Below are 13,894 nucleotides of genomic sequence, written 5' to 3'. Positions count from 1 at the left end.
TTGGAGGGGTTTTAGCTGTGGACTGTATGTGATGGCCAGTGGAGTCCTGTTGGTTTCTTTCGTGGGTTTGTCTTGCAGTAGGAAGCTTCTGGGTACATGTCTGGCTCTGTTGATCTGTTTCCTTATCTCCTCGTGCGGGTATTGTAGTTTTGAGAATGCTTGGTGGAGATTTTGTAGGTATTGGTCTCTGTCTGAGGGGTTAGAGCTCTGAGGGGAAGGGTGCTTAGCACCTCACAGGGTCAGGCCTGTTGTTCCCAAATGTGAGTGAGTGTGGTAGCTTTTCGTTCTCATTTGTCCACTTTATAAAACTTGCCATACAGCTTCTATTCAATCTGCTAAATTGAAAGTCTCTTCTCAAGAAAGGCAATGATTTTAAAAGTATGAATGTTGCAAATCAAAAGTGAGGTACATTGGATAGCATGGAACCTTGTACTACCAATCTAATGCTTAATTAGTAACCCAGGATTAAAAAAGCAGGAACTACAATTTGGGGTTTTATATAGTCTATTGTGTTTCTTGGAAATCTAACGACTGTCTGGACAAAGCAGGTATATTCACCAGTACATGAGATACATGTCTGCTGGATAGATTTTTTTTTTTTTCTAATATCGCCAAGAAGTGTGCTTTGTGCTTTACAGAGACTGATTCCTACCCTGTAGAGGTTATAGTCTAATTTTAGAAATGACACAAATATGAGGAAAGGGAGAAGGAAGAACAAGGATTACAATGACACTAAAGGGGAATGCAGCTTATACATGTGTATATCTTGATGGTTCAGAGAGTTTGTGCATGTGTGTGTGGCCTTTGAAGATTTTTTAAAGCTTTGTTTGTAGTTTATCCTCAAACTATGTTATCAAATTTGTCAATAGACATAAATGTCAATTCCTGGCACTGTTCACGAAGTTTGATTAACAAGTCACATTTGCAGCATTTTTTTAATTCAGTGAATAGTATCTTATATTTCTCTCCATATTTAGGAATGAGAAAAAGGAAGAATTTGTAAAACAAAAGAAGACAGAAAAAATCCAGGAGAAAAGACAGCAAGAAATAGAACAGGTTAAAAGGGAAGAAAAAGATAAAAGGGCTATGGAAGAATATGAAAGATGGCTGGTAAACATATTTTTTCACACTTTACTACACTTATCCTTGTGTTTTTTTAACAAATAGTGCATGTGAATAACTTCTGAATTATAATCTTCAATGCTTTTCATCATGTTATGAAAGTGGCCAGGTGATGGCAGTAGTATACCTTTTTATGCAGTTCCTCTGAGGGTTATTTTAGCAAGTCACTTAAAAGTGCAGTGTATACGGCATCTGGCATACACAAGATATAGTCTCCCTGTCTGTGTGCCATAGTGTTCTTTGCATTTTACAGTCAGTGAAAGTACAGTCTTCTCTTCTCCCATTCACTGTCAGGAAGAGCCACCTCTGAAGGGCCAACTCAGCACAGCACAGAACCAGCAAAGGCTAGAAGCAGCACCAGCTGCAAAAGTGAGTGCATTTAGATTCAAGGAAACAGTTTTAAATATGGGGAGCTGTATAAATCAAAATAAATAAGAACAGTTACATTGAGGATTGAGAGTGCCTCCATTTGATAGGAAGGGGTGCCCTCTGATGTGTTAGTGTGGGAAGAAGTCATTAGGAGCCTTTCCAGTTCCACAAAAAACAACAAGTCAAGATTGCTTTATTACCGCTCAGGGGAACCCTAGGAGACAGATGCTAATGCACAGGAACATACACTGTGCTCTCAAAGGGTATGATTTGCTGATTAGGAGAATGTCTAGCTTCTTCTGCCCCATCCCCACCATCACCTGTGGTGATGCTGTCAGCAGCACGCTGAGGCATCAATCCTGCGAACAGATAGTCCCACTAAAGTGAAGCACCTACTTACATGCTTAAAGCTGAGTATGTGCAAGTGTTCACAGGATCAGGGCCTAACTGGCATGCTTGTTGCTGCTCTTCTGAACGGGAGCAGATTGTACCCCACATCACATCTCCTCTGTCCATTTTCTGAAATCTTGCACTTGGCTGTGGCTCAAGTCTCTGTATTTTGGAGGTCACATCAGCCAGTGTTTCTGTTCATCCTTGCTCTGCTGGCCAGAGCAATATTTAGGCTTATATAAAAACAATGAGAATGTAAAACTTTCACTTTTTATAAATCTAGGGAAAGAACACTTGTGTGACTCAAGTTGTCAATTTATTATCTAGGTAACTAGGAGGATTTTTGTATGTACCCAGATTATTGGTGTCAGTAGTTGTAAGAAGGTAAATAAGAAAAAAGTGTTCTATTAGAAGACAGGGAACGTAATGAAAATCTATTAATTCTTCCCACTAGCAATCAGTAGGGGAAAATAGTTTTGAGAATTAATTAAATCTTTCAGTTCATGGAGCAAATGGCAGCCTTTATGGATAGCACAAAACAGGAATTTAAAAGTCCTCTCTAAATACTTCTAAAACATAAAAATAGAATAGAACAGAGAATTCTGTTGTTACTGAAGTGTCATACTGTAGCATAGAGTTCACTGATTGTGTGCATGCTTATCTCAAGAGAAGGGTGTGAACAAGACTTTTTCCATCCTGGAATTTAAAACTCTAGAAATGGAGATGCTGAGTTTTTGTTATTAACACTTCTAAAACTCTAACATGAAAAAGATAACTTTTGTTTCCCCTACAATTAGTCCAGTAATTAAAATTCTGTTTTTGTGATATTATTTACCTCTTAGCTACTCAATTTAATAGCAATAGTGGTTTGATTTCCATTTTGTTATACCATGGAGTCTTATCAATACCTGAAATAGATTAAGAGATGCATGTAGGCATATTACAATATTTGCAAGCATATATACTGACACCACACCTGGTTCTAGCTGGTGAGTAGTGAGATTTCATGTAAAAACTCTTTCAAAACTACAGCTCTTGGAGATAGTATAGCCAGTTTACATATCCTCTAAGAAGCTTGGCCCTTATTCTGAGGGTTAGCACTGCTAAACACCCAGTTTTTAACATTATTAATTTCATGATGCATCTGATACGTTTATATACTCTAGGAGTTGTAGCAAATTGAATTAGATGGATTTTACAGATTTGTTATTTTTTGTGTTGGAAATAACTCGGATGATTTTACAGATTTTAAGGCTTGTTTTGAAAATTTTTATCTCTTGGAAATCTAGCCCAGTAGTGGTGTAGTAGTGCTCAGCAACGTTGAAACATGGACTTTACTACTATTCCTTTTATTTTTCTCCCTAATGCTTCATTAACTGTGTAAAACAAAATCATTATGTTGCAACCATACTGCCATGGGATATGGTCTTGTCAGATGTTGTAAATGAAGAAAAGTTGCAGTGACTCAGTTCTGTTGAAGTAAGTGTGCAAAAACAGCAATGTGAACATTGAGCCTCAGCCAGCAGCTCAGGTTCTCAAGTCCAGTCAGCCCCCTGAGCTGGAGCTTGGGTGGCTAGGCCAGGTCTCCTCTGAACATGCAGTATCCCTACTGCTATTTTTAGCATGCTAGCTCAAGCCCTGCTAGCACAAGTCTGTCTGCCAGGCTCAGAGTCTCGTTCGCAGCTGCAGTTTAAACCTACCCTGAAACAGGGTCCCTGAAACAAATATTATTTAATATATGGCTGGCTGCTGCTGCTATTTTGTTTCTTACTGTATCGCTTCCATAATTCTGATTATGCTTGCCACAACGCCTGTGTGCACCACAACCCTCTTATTTATTATTTGGGGAGGAAGAAGGTTTTTGGTAAGTTATTTCTCATGTGGATGTGAGTAGTGGTGAGGACTATTGGGCAAATGGCCATGTTCGACGGGTGGGAGAGATGATAGCAGAAGGGCTCTCTTGGCAGGAATTGTGTATCAAATTCTCTTTAAAAACCAGCCAAACAGGAACACTCAAACTATTAAAAAAAAAAAAAAAACTTCATTAATGCAAATTAAGGTTAGGAACTGAAACCTCAGGAAATCAAGAAAGAAATTCTTAATTAAGCTGCCCAGACAGCTTTAATGCTCATCCTGGAGTATATGCTGTGCAATTGGGTTTTTCCTTAAACAAACATACTATGCAGTATGTACTCAGTAATACAGTGTTACATATTGCAAGGTGCAATTCCATAGTAAGATATTATTTGTTGAGTACTGGCCACCAATGATATGATAAATTCTATTTTTTTAAATCACTAGATATCAAATACCAGTCTTGAAATTTATTTCTGTACTCAATACAGATTCTAGAGTGACTTAAATTAAGTTAATTCTGAAATACATCTGCAGTATGTGTGAATATATTCCAAACAGTGTGCACTAGTCATATATTTATTCCGTTTTAGAGTATGTACCCATCCTAAACTCATATGCAGCTCAGTATTTCAACAAGAATATAAAACTTTGTCTTGGCAGTACAAACTCTTTCCTCCTCAAACCACTACAGTGTTTCCTTAGAAAATCCTAAAGAAGTAACTTGCAGTTTTACTGAAGGTCAAAAAGCTCAGGCTTTGTCAGTCAAATGAAGGTTTGCATTGGAGTGGGGAGAAGAGAGCAGTGACAGCTTGTAGAGGCAAAAGTTAAGTCAACTAGTCTGGAACCTCAAAGCTTATATTATCACTTGAGCCCAAGATATTCCTTGCATCTCTCCATTGATTCAGTGGAATAATTAGATGTGAATCTGGCCAAACCAGAATGCCCATCCCTAATTCAAAAAGCATTTTAGAAGGAGTCCGAGTTTGGGAATTCATTGACTGCCCATTTTGAAACTTCTGTTGAAAACCAAAGGTCACTGCAGAATGAATTATAAATATTTTACAAAGGAACAAACTAAAAATTTACATATCATGAAATGATTTTTGCAAGCATGCTGCTCAACATCATTGTTCTAATTTCCCAATGCTATGTTTGAAACTATAAAAAAAGTCATTAGAACCTTATGACACTGTTAGCATGACATTAAAACAACAGAGATTTGTTATAGCTAAACTGTTAAAAACCTGTTTTATTACAGCATAGAGCCCAAGTAATTTAGAAAGTACTGAAAGGTATAGACATCAAATGCCATCCTTTTTTATTGAAAACGGTATTTAATATTGGAATTCAAGAGTCCTATATTTGAGGCATTAAGATGCGAATAGTCAATTGAAGATAAATACAGAAATTAGCTTGCTATGCCTTGTATGTCATGCTCCGTGTTTGGGTAGTGCACAGCATAGCTCAGCTCCAAGCATCCACCTGAACCTGGGAGAAATGTAAGTCTGTAGCATGGATGTTGCACTGCTCATGCTGTGCAGCTGTATTTCTATAAGGGATGCTAGGATGAGCTTCCAAGCACAACTCCCTATTGCACATTAACATTACCTCTGTATCTTCTGTATAATAAGATTTCAGGATTGTCGCTCAGACTTTGTGTCACTATGAAGTGTACATGGTCTGAGTCAGGGTGAAGAGAGCACTTTTTGTTTAAAATATCTCCAGGTTCAATCATCGCTGGGATTTGTAGTCTGTTGTGAGCCATTGTTTAAGTTCTCAGCCATTTTGATCTTTTTCTACAATTTATGAATTGTACCCATGAAACATCATGGACTTTCAACTAATGTCTTTTGTAAAATAGTAATTATTTAATTTTCCTTTGACACAGTACTTCTCTGACACAACTGCCTCTAATTTCAGGAAAAGAAAGAAAGGAGAGACCAGATTGAGAAAAAACAAAAGAAGCTCCAGGTTATCCTTGAGGATGAAAACCCTCCTCCATGGAGCCCACCTGGCAAAGCTGTGTCCTCAAGGAACTACTGAGATGTCCGTTGTCCTTTGTGAGGAAAGTTCATGTCCGAAGTTCTGACATTGTCTAATCATCAATATTTCACAACTGACTTTAAAGTGAATTGATACTGGCTCTTGCATCCTTTCTTTTTTTAGGGTGATTATTTTTAGACTCCTCAGTTGGAACAGCTGGGTGTATGTGCTAAATAGCTCAATTGTTCTTTTCCATTACATTTCACCAAAAGATTAATTTGTGTAAATTTTTTGCATTTAATTTCTTGGTTAAACGTTGTGTCAGTTGGCCTCTTTTGGTGAAAATTCATGTTCAGGACACACAGGGCCAGACTCTAACACACCCTTCTTCATACAAGTAGCACTTTACCCCACAAATGGTGCCATTGAAGTCGGTGGGCCTGCCTGTGGATTCAGCCTGAATAAGGATGGCAGAATCAGGCCCAAAATGAGTGGTCAAGCAAATGCTAGGTATGTTCCCATACAAAGTGCAGCATGAAGAAGTAGAAAATATTTTAAACCATCATTCAAACATAGCTTCAGAGCCACATTATTTACAAACCGCTAAACAATACCTGAAGATTGGCAGGGGGAATAAATACACTAAGCAAAAGGAACTAAAAAAAAAAAACCAATCCTGAGTCTTTTACTGTATGACGAGACTTGCAATGTGCAATTGTACAGAATGCAAGGATAGCTTAGACTTTTGCAACAGCACAAATATCTTATGTTTTTTTCAGTTTGAGTTTAAAGGACTAATAATGCTAGCCCCAGAAAAGGATCATTCAGAATTGTCCTGACTGTATTTAACTGAAGTAAACTTTGTCCGTGTTGAATCAATGGTGCCAGACCTATTCTGTGAAGAGGACCAAAGTATATTTTTATGATCCTTGGGCCTAGCCTATAATATTAGGGCTATATGCTACCTTGAGCCACAGTAGAGCTTCTACTGATGTGCAAAGATTGATGCTAAGGTATGAGCCTTTTGTACTAACTAAACTTTTTAAGGCCAAATTCCATTCTCAGATACACTCAAGTATGTGCACAGTAATTTCATTAACTGTCAAGATAACTGGATTTATTCCAGAGAATATGAGAACAGAATTTGCAACCTCTCATAGCTGTTTTAGACCATCACAGACTCAGAGTGACCATTTGATAATGGTAATACCCCCTCCTGCACCCCAAGCCCATGCCCCAGCCCTGAGTCCCCTCCCAGAGCCAGCCCCTAATACTCCCTCTTGCACCCCAAACCCCAGAGCCAGCCCCCCATACTCCCTCCTAGACACAGCACCTCATACCCGCTCCTGCACCTGAACACTGGAGTCCTGTCCTGCACCCAAACTCCCTCCCAGAGCTTGCAGCCCTCATCCCCTCTTGCACCTCAAGTCCCAGCCCTGAGCCCCCTCCCAGAGCCAGCCCCCAATACCCGCTCCTGCACCCCAAGCAATATTACCAATAACAGTAATATTACCATATCAACCAACAAAGAACTCAGTGTTCAATCAGCTGTGTCGGGTGTGTGTTCAGCCGTCAGTGTCGGATTGATGTGGCTCTCACATTGAAGATTTTTTTCCCAAAGTGGTGCCATCTTCAAAAATAGTGAAGAGGAGTGGCCTAGATGATATGGGCACGTTGTGATTTGGACTATGTGGAGCACATAGGAGTAAGTGGACACTGCATCCACTATTCCTCATACTGGAACAAGTGAGTGGGAGGTAAGGGAACACTCCAGCTAGCACAGCTGAGTTGTTGTTGGGGCATTATCATCTGACGCTGGTATAGAGCTGCAGGAAATTACTGTCTCTCATCCCAGAGTGAAGAGGCAACTGTACTTTGGAGGGATGTTCCTGAGGGTGCCTCTTTGATCTACTTCTTGATGGTGCATTTTATGCTCTCACCACTTGCTCAAGACTGTGCCTAAAACCATAATCTAGTCCAGAGGTCCCCAACCTTTTCATCTGGCGGGCGCCAGACAAAGGACCGTGGCGGGGGTCGAGCATCTGCCGAAATGCCAGTGAATTTCGGTGGCGATGCCTCTCGATGACTCCACTTGTCAGCGGCGAGAGGCGGCGAGCTGAAATGCTGATGAATTTCGGCGACATTTTGGCGGATGCTCGACCACCGGCCAGGATGTGGGCACATTTAGATGCCCTGCGGGCGCCATGGTGCCCACGGGCACCACGTTGGGGACTGCTGATCTAGTCTGTATGAACAGGATTTCAACGAGAAAAGAGTTCTAATTCCTTTTGCTTGATTAGTCTTGACTAATTTGTAAACTCTTCAAAATTAAGGAGCTGATATCTGTTAAAATTGCTGTCTTCTATGTAAAATGTAAAGAGATGATTGAAGATTGTAAAGAGCTTTAAACAGAAGTGTTCTTTCATGTTAGTCTTGGAGAGATTATGGTGCAGCAATAATAGTGAAGGTTGCACTACAGAGTTCAATTTAAAACAGGTGGCTATTAAACTTTTATTTTGTAAAAATCTTACTGAAATAGCAAAAACCAGAACATAAAATTTAAGCTTTGAGCACTGTTTTAATTTTTCATGGTGGTTTGATGGAAATGAATTGATACAGAAAGATTTAAGAGTTTAAAATTCTTCCCTCTTGGTGATTTTTCCCCTACCTCCTGAATTGTCTCTTCTTTGTTCCCCTTTGCAAGAATTCTAAAATACTCTGGGCCATGCCCTTTGGCTACATTGTTATGCCTCATATGCTGACTCCAAAATACATACATAGGCTGTATTTGAGAAAGACACACACACTGTTGATAATGCACTTTAGCACTCCATAAAACTTTTTCTTCCATCTCCAGATACCAAAAAGTAATGCATACCCCAGCTTCATTAGACTTCCACCTTAGTACAGATCTTAATAGTGACCCTAGCAGTGTTAAAGCAGAGTAACTTTATAAATGTGTGGAATATGTAATGATCAGATGTGCTGATCTGTTTATGTAAAAGCATAGGCGGTCACTGTTAAGAGTTTATATTAGAAAGGCTGTACGTCTTGCTTTTGGGTATCTGCTGGAGATGGAAGTGAAAGCCTCGTGGAACATTGGAGTGCATTATCAGTAGCTTTGGAGGCAATATAAAGGTGGAATGGACTATCTTGTTATGTTTTTATTTCCTTGCTCATGTTTTGGTTGGCTGGAGTGTGTCCTGTTACATCCTTAATTGTCACTAAATATAGTTTTGTTTGGTAATTTTTATATTGTAGGACAGTTTTAAAATACAGCATACTACGAAAGGAAGGATAGGTATCCTATCATATTCATATTAGATTGTACCCTCTGTCTGTTTTTCCCTTCCTCTACATATTTTGTGTGAGTTCTAATTTTCTAAATGTATTAGAATATTATGTTTTGCAGTCCATAGGTTCAAAATCCATGTGTGGTTTCCTCCTCGGGAATTTGGCAAATAAATATCTGGCTACATTAGTTGTGATTACATATGAAAGTATGGGGAGGAGTTTAACCATAATGCCCATTGTTTTTTAACTGAGTAATTAAGGAAGTAAAACACAGAAGTCCTATAATATGCAATTTATATAAGATTTCAGTGCTGTCTGGGAGAATATACTCAGGTGAATTGTATGCATGTATAATGACCTATTGATTCCCTCAAGAACAAGATTTGCTTATCTTGGGAATAAACTTCACAGTGAGCAACATTTAGGAAAATGAAAAATATACAGGGAGCAGGGTTGATACGTGACCACATCAAGATCAGAAGAATTTGAAGTAAATAATGCACAAACTAGACTAGCACCTGACATTTGGGATGCTGGCTTATCTAACTAGTTTTGTGGTGGTCAGAAGCATGCTGGGCACTTAACAGAGTAAGAAAGACAGCTCTCTGCCCCATATGTCTTTTTTTTTTTTTTTTTTTTTATTATAGACATGACTGTACAACTGAGGATAATAACACAAGGAGCAGAAACATGAAAAATTTATGGTGGTATCACATGGTTTTCAGTTTAGGCAGGTGCACGTCTTTATTTCTGTTTTGTTCTTTTAATAAGTCTTGTAGGTGATGTGATGGTGGAGAGTTTTTAGGGGCTATTTAAGTAGGAAGGTATAATGGCTGATTGCTCAAGAATAACAAAACATACTTGCATCTTGCATATGTTCTCAGCACTTCAAAAACCAAAGGATAATGTGAGGTAAAAAAACCCATAGCATCATGGCTATGTTACCCCCAAAAATAGGCTTTGGGATGCCCATTGCCCCCTTAATCTGTCCTTTGAGGTATGGGTCTCCAGGATAATTAAGGAAACTGCTTGGAGGACATGGGTAAAGCCTTCTGATAAAGTGCTTGACACAGGCAATATTCTTTCCAAATCAAAGTATCTTTTTATTTAGTATAACTAATAATCTCTGCTACAGTGTAATCTAAAACCATGAATTAGACACAAATCCCTTGTTGCAAGTTAAAGGGCACTCAAACTGCAATAGGAAACACTGTAAATGATTCTAAATGGTGCGCTCTGCTACCGATGGTCAATCTGTAACAGATTGCTAACAACAGTTCTTAAATTGTACTCTAGGTAAAATTACAATTAACACAGACGCACATCTCAAACATGCACATACGAAAACTGTCCTGCACTATACTATAATTAAAAACTAGCAGCTTACACTATCCATTGATTCCAGCTGTTTGTCTGCTGCAATTGCTGCTCTGGTCAGTCAGCTCTGCTTGATCTTTCAGCTTTTTCACTTCTTTCCAGTAGTTCTTCTCACTGGCTCCTGACTTCCAATCTTTGTCTATTGGTTGTCTGCTTTTTATACTGTCAGACCTCTATTGAGAATGCTCACAATCTAACATTGTCTCATTTCTGTTTATTGAGCATACTTGCTACTAAACATTACCTCATTCTTAGCTACTGGACAAAGCTGCTCCAAACCATCCCAGGCTGGAGCTGTTTGACCTCTCCCTACTCTTATACTGCAAGTGCTCACTGCCAAGAATTGTCTCATTCTGCACATACTCACTTGTGTTGTTTTACCTCAGAGCCATGATTACCTCACCTGACCTTACTTCCCATGCTCCAGTTCTCCATTACTTTGTGGCCATACCTCATTTAGTAACCACAAAAACAATGAGGAGTCCGGTGGCACTTAAAGACTAACAGATTTATTTGGTCATAAGCTTTTATGGGTAAAAAACCCACTTCTTCAGATGCAACATTTAGTAACATACATTCTATGGGGCATGCTCAGCCCAGAAATACTTTGTGACCATACCTCAGTCTGCTTGCAGCACTGGTCATGTGACCTAAGCATCCAATGGTATGTGACCTACAGCTTCTCAATGGTGAAGTGATTCCTGCTTATTCAAGAAGGAAGCTAGGAGTACAAAATGGAGATTAGGAATCCAAAGTGGAATCTGGGGAATTTACTATATTCACTATAGAGAGCACACTTCTACCATTGATGAAAGAAGTATTATAGACATGCAAAGGCATCTATAGTATGTCAAGTTCAGTGTTTCAAATATTATGGTGAACAGTTGTGAGACTTGTATAATTTATCTTCTAAGTGCTAGATCAAGTTATAGGATGACACGTACTTAGCAAGAAAAATCTGATAAAAGTATAAATAAATGTATAAAATCTTCTCAGTTTACCTTAATTAGGCAATTATTGTAAATATATTGTTGTACATAGTGGGGGAAAATATTTTGACATTAAATTTTGTTTTGATATAGTGGAATCTGGTTTCATTTGAAATTAATTTATGAAATCTTACTAGAAACTTTATATGTATTTAAATCAGCTGAGCAGTTTCAATGAACACAAACCATTCTTTCATGATTGCTAATATTACAAATAGAACAGAGAGACAAATCCAGGCCTCAGATTTGGAGGCAGAACTCCCCTTTCATTCCAACCTTTATGCTAGGAGTCTAGGGTTGTTTGGCTCATTGATTCTACGTTCTGTTACTTCCGTTCCAATACAGAGAAACTGCTGCGGAACACCAGTGTTTCAAAGCGATGCACCTTGCATATAAGCAGCATCTGACTTATATTTTCCCCCAGGTATATTATTCATCAGTTAAACTTCTAAAATTGATCCATTAAAAGTAGAAATGAATGACCAAGTTAAACTATAAATGCTTTCCACGCCACAGCAACCAAAGAACATCGTGGTGTCCTGGTTCTGTGTCCCTGCCAGTGCAAAGGGAAGGACAGACATTCCCCACCCTTTTTGCTCCAGAACTGGGGATCTGCTCAGCAAAGGAAAGTTTATTAAAATCAACAAGTGCAGTGAAGGATAGAGCAGTGACTGGGAGAACCTCCTTTTCTTGTTTAAGACCATGGATTCTAAACATGCATTTTTATCCAAACCCCCCATTCTAGATAAGGAAAATACTATACTGACACTTTTCCATCTTTCCCCTAAACTCTCCATAGATTTCACAGCAAAAATCACTAGGTCATCTACTCTGGCCTTCTGTATATTACAGCCCATTAAATTTCAGTCTACCCGTTTTGAGCCCAGTAACTTGTGTTTGACTAAAGTACATTTGTTCCCTTCACTATTCTGCCAAGCAATAGCTCTAGCTACACCGGTGTGATGTGTTTTTCTAGAAAAATCTATGATTAGCCTCAGCAAGGACAGCTGAGCAAACTGCACCTAGTACTAAAAGCTGTGTCGTTGTAGGCCCACAAATTATATATAATCCATAAAATGTGATTTCTTGGGTCTCCTAAGTACCATAATAATGCTTTCAAATGCTGGTGAACTGAAGAGTGAGGGCTACTGGATGGCATCAGCTTGTGCTGTTCTCAGTTGGGGAGGATCACACGAGTAGTAATGGAGTTTCCTGTTATATTTTTAATCAGGGCTTCAAATGCTGGTGGCAGGACTGGCTTACCAAAGAGGCAAAACAGATGGTAGCAAAATTTTTGTTAATTTCTGCCAGTGTGAAATGTGGGCTGATTGGGTGGACAGCTTAAGGTTTGCTTAGGGTCAACAGAACCCCGAGAGCTACCTCCAGCATGTGATGGAATGCTGCCTTTGGTCTTCCATCAAATACTTTTGGTGCAGCAACATCTCCGCCTTTGTGGACTTAACAGTTTAAATACAATCTTTTTTCTTCAAGGAGTGGAAGAAAGTGTTCATGAAAGTCTTCTAGAGCTAGAGCATGAGGGCTTGCCATAATGATGGATGTTAGCCAGAAAGCACCATTTACATAATGCAGAAGAAAAAAATTTGACTTGAAAAGGTTCAGTTTTAAGTTTAGAGGGTTGGTAATAAACATGTAAAAAGTAAATAAGATATAAATTCACATCTCTCTGAGCTGTTAACATTTTCTAGGTCATATCATTTTTCCTGTACAATCTCCACTTTCAAATTGGATGAAAATTGCAGGTAGTGCAGAATGCAATTGCCTGTGCTTTTCAAGAATGGTAGAATGAAGAGACCTATGCTCAGTGTATTGGCTAACAATTGAGTTCTGATTTTAAAATATTCATTTTGATCTGCAAAGTCCTAAATAGTCTGGATCTTGTCTGAGTGACCACCCCTTTCCCCATGGGATACCTGAGGCATCTGTGATCATCCAAAATTGCTTGAGATAAAAGACCTCAATTTAAATAAGAGAATTTGGCAACTCTGGCTTTTCTTTTAAGACTGCCAAAAGAGCAAATATGGGTCAAATCTTTTGAAGTTCAGTATCCCAAATCATTGTAACCAGGGGCATCCTTTACAGATTCTGCCTTCATTATGAATAACTGAACATTTTTGCTCGATTTTTTTTATTTTCATTGAGTCCATACTAGCTTTTTAAAAAAACAGTTTGTAAGTTTGAGGGGCGGGGTTAAGTAAGATTTTGGTGCCCACATTTTTCTTTAATAGGTGCTAGTGATTGCTTAACTGTTATTTCGTTGATTCAGCATCATATTACCAGTGAATTCAAGTCACTGTTTACTTGCTCATAGCATCAGTGAATTCAAATGAGTACAATACATTTGCTGTATAGCACCAAGGGTTACAGGTTTTGGGCCCTGCTCTTGCAGCAGGGAAGAATAAGTATTGATGGAACGTCCTGGTACTGCAAAGTATATTTCTTCATTGCGATTTGCTCATTGACGAATGAGTTGCTTGTGTGATCCTTTATTTCTG

General features: G+C 38.8%; 1 protein-coding gene across 5 annotated transcripts in view; it reads left to right on the top strand.

Annotated features, from left to right (window-relative positions):
- Nucleotides 1-11,479, top strand: part of MAP9 (microtubule associated protein 9) — a 30,979-nt gene extending 19,500 nt beyond the window's left edge. For 3 of the 5 annotated variants that reach the window (XM_032779119.2, XM_032779118.2, XM_032779121.2), the window contains 3 exons: nucleotides 978-1,110; nucleotides 1,417-1,491; nucleotides 5,659-11,479. In XM_032779119.2, the coding sequence (XP_032635010.2) occupies nucleotides 978-1,110; nucleotides 1,417-1,491; nucleotides 5,659-5,781 (331 nt within the window). In that variant the 3' untranslated portion in view covers nucleotides 5,782-11,479. The remainder of the gene's footprint in view (nucleotides 1-977; nucleotides 1,111-1,416; nucleotides 1,492-5,658) is intronic. The other 2 variants (XM_032779120.2, XM_032779122.2) reach the window with 1 other exon arrangement.
- Nucleotides 11,480-13,894: the final 2,415 nt, after the last annotated feature.

Source organism: Chelonoidis abingdonii, chromosome 5 (genome assembly GCF_003597395.2).
Source record: "Chelonoidis abingdonii isolate Lonesome George chromosome 5, CheloAbing_2.0, whole genome shotgun sequence".
Lineage (NCBI taxonomy): Eukaryota > Metazoa > Chordata > Testudines > Testudinidae > Chelonoidis > Chelonoidis abingdonii.
Note: the sequence above shows the minus strand (reverse complement) of the source record. Positions and strands in the feature narration are given on the sequence as shown.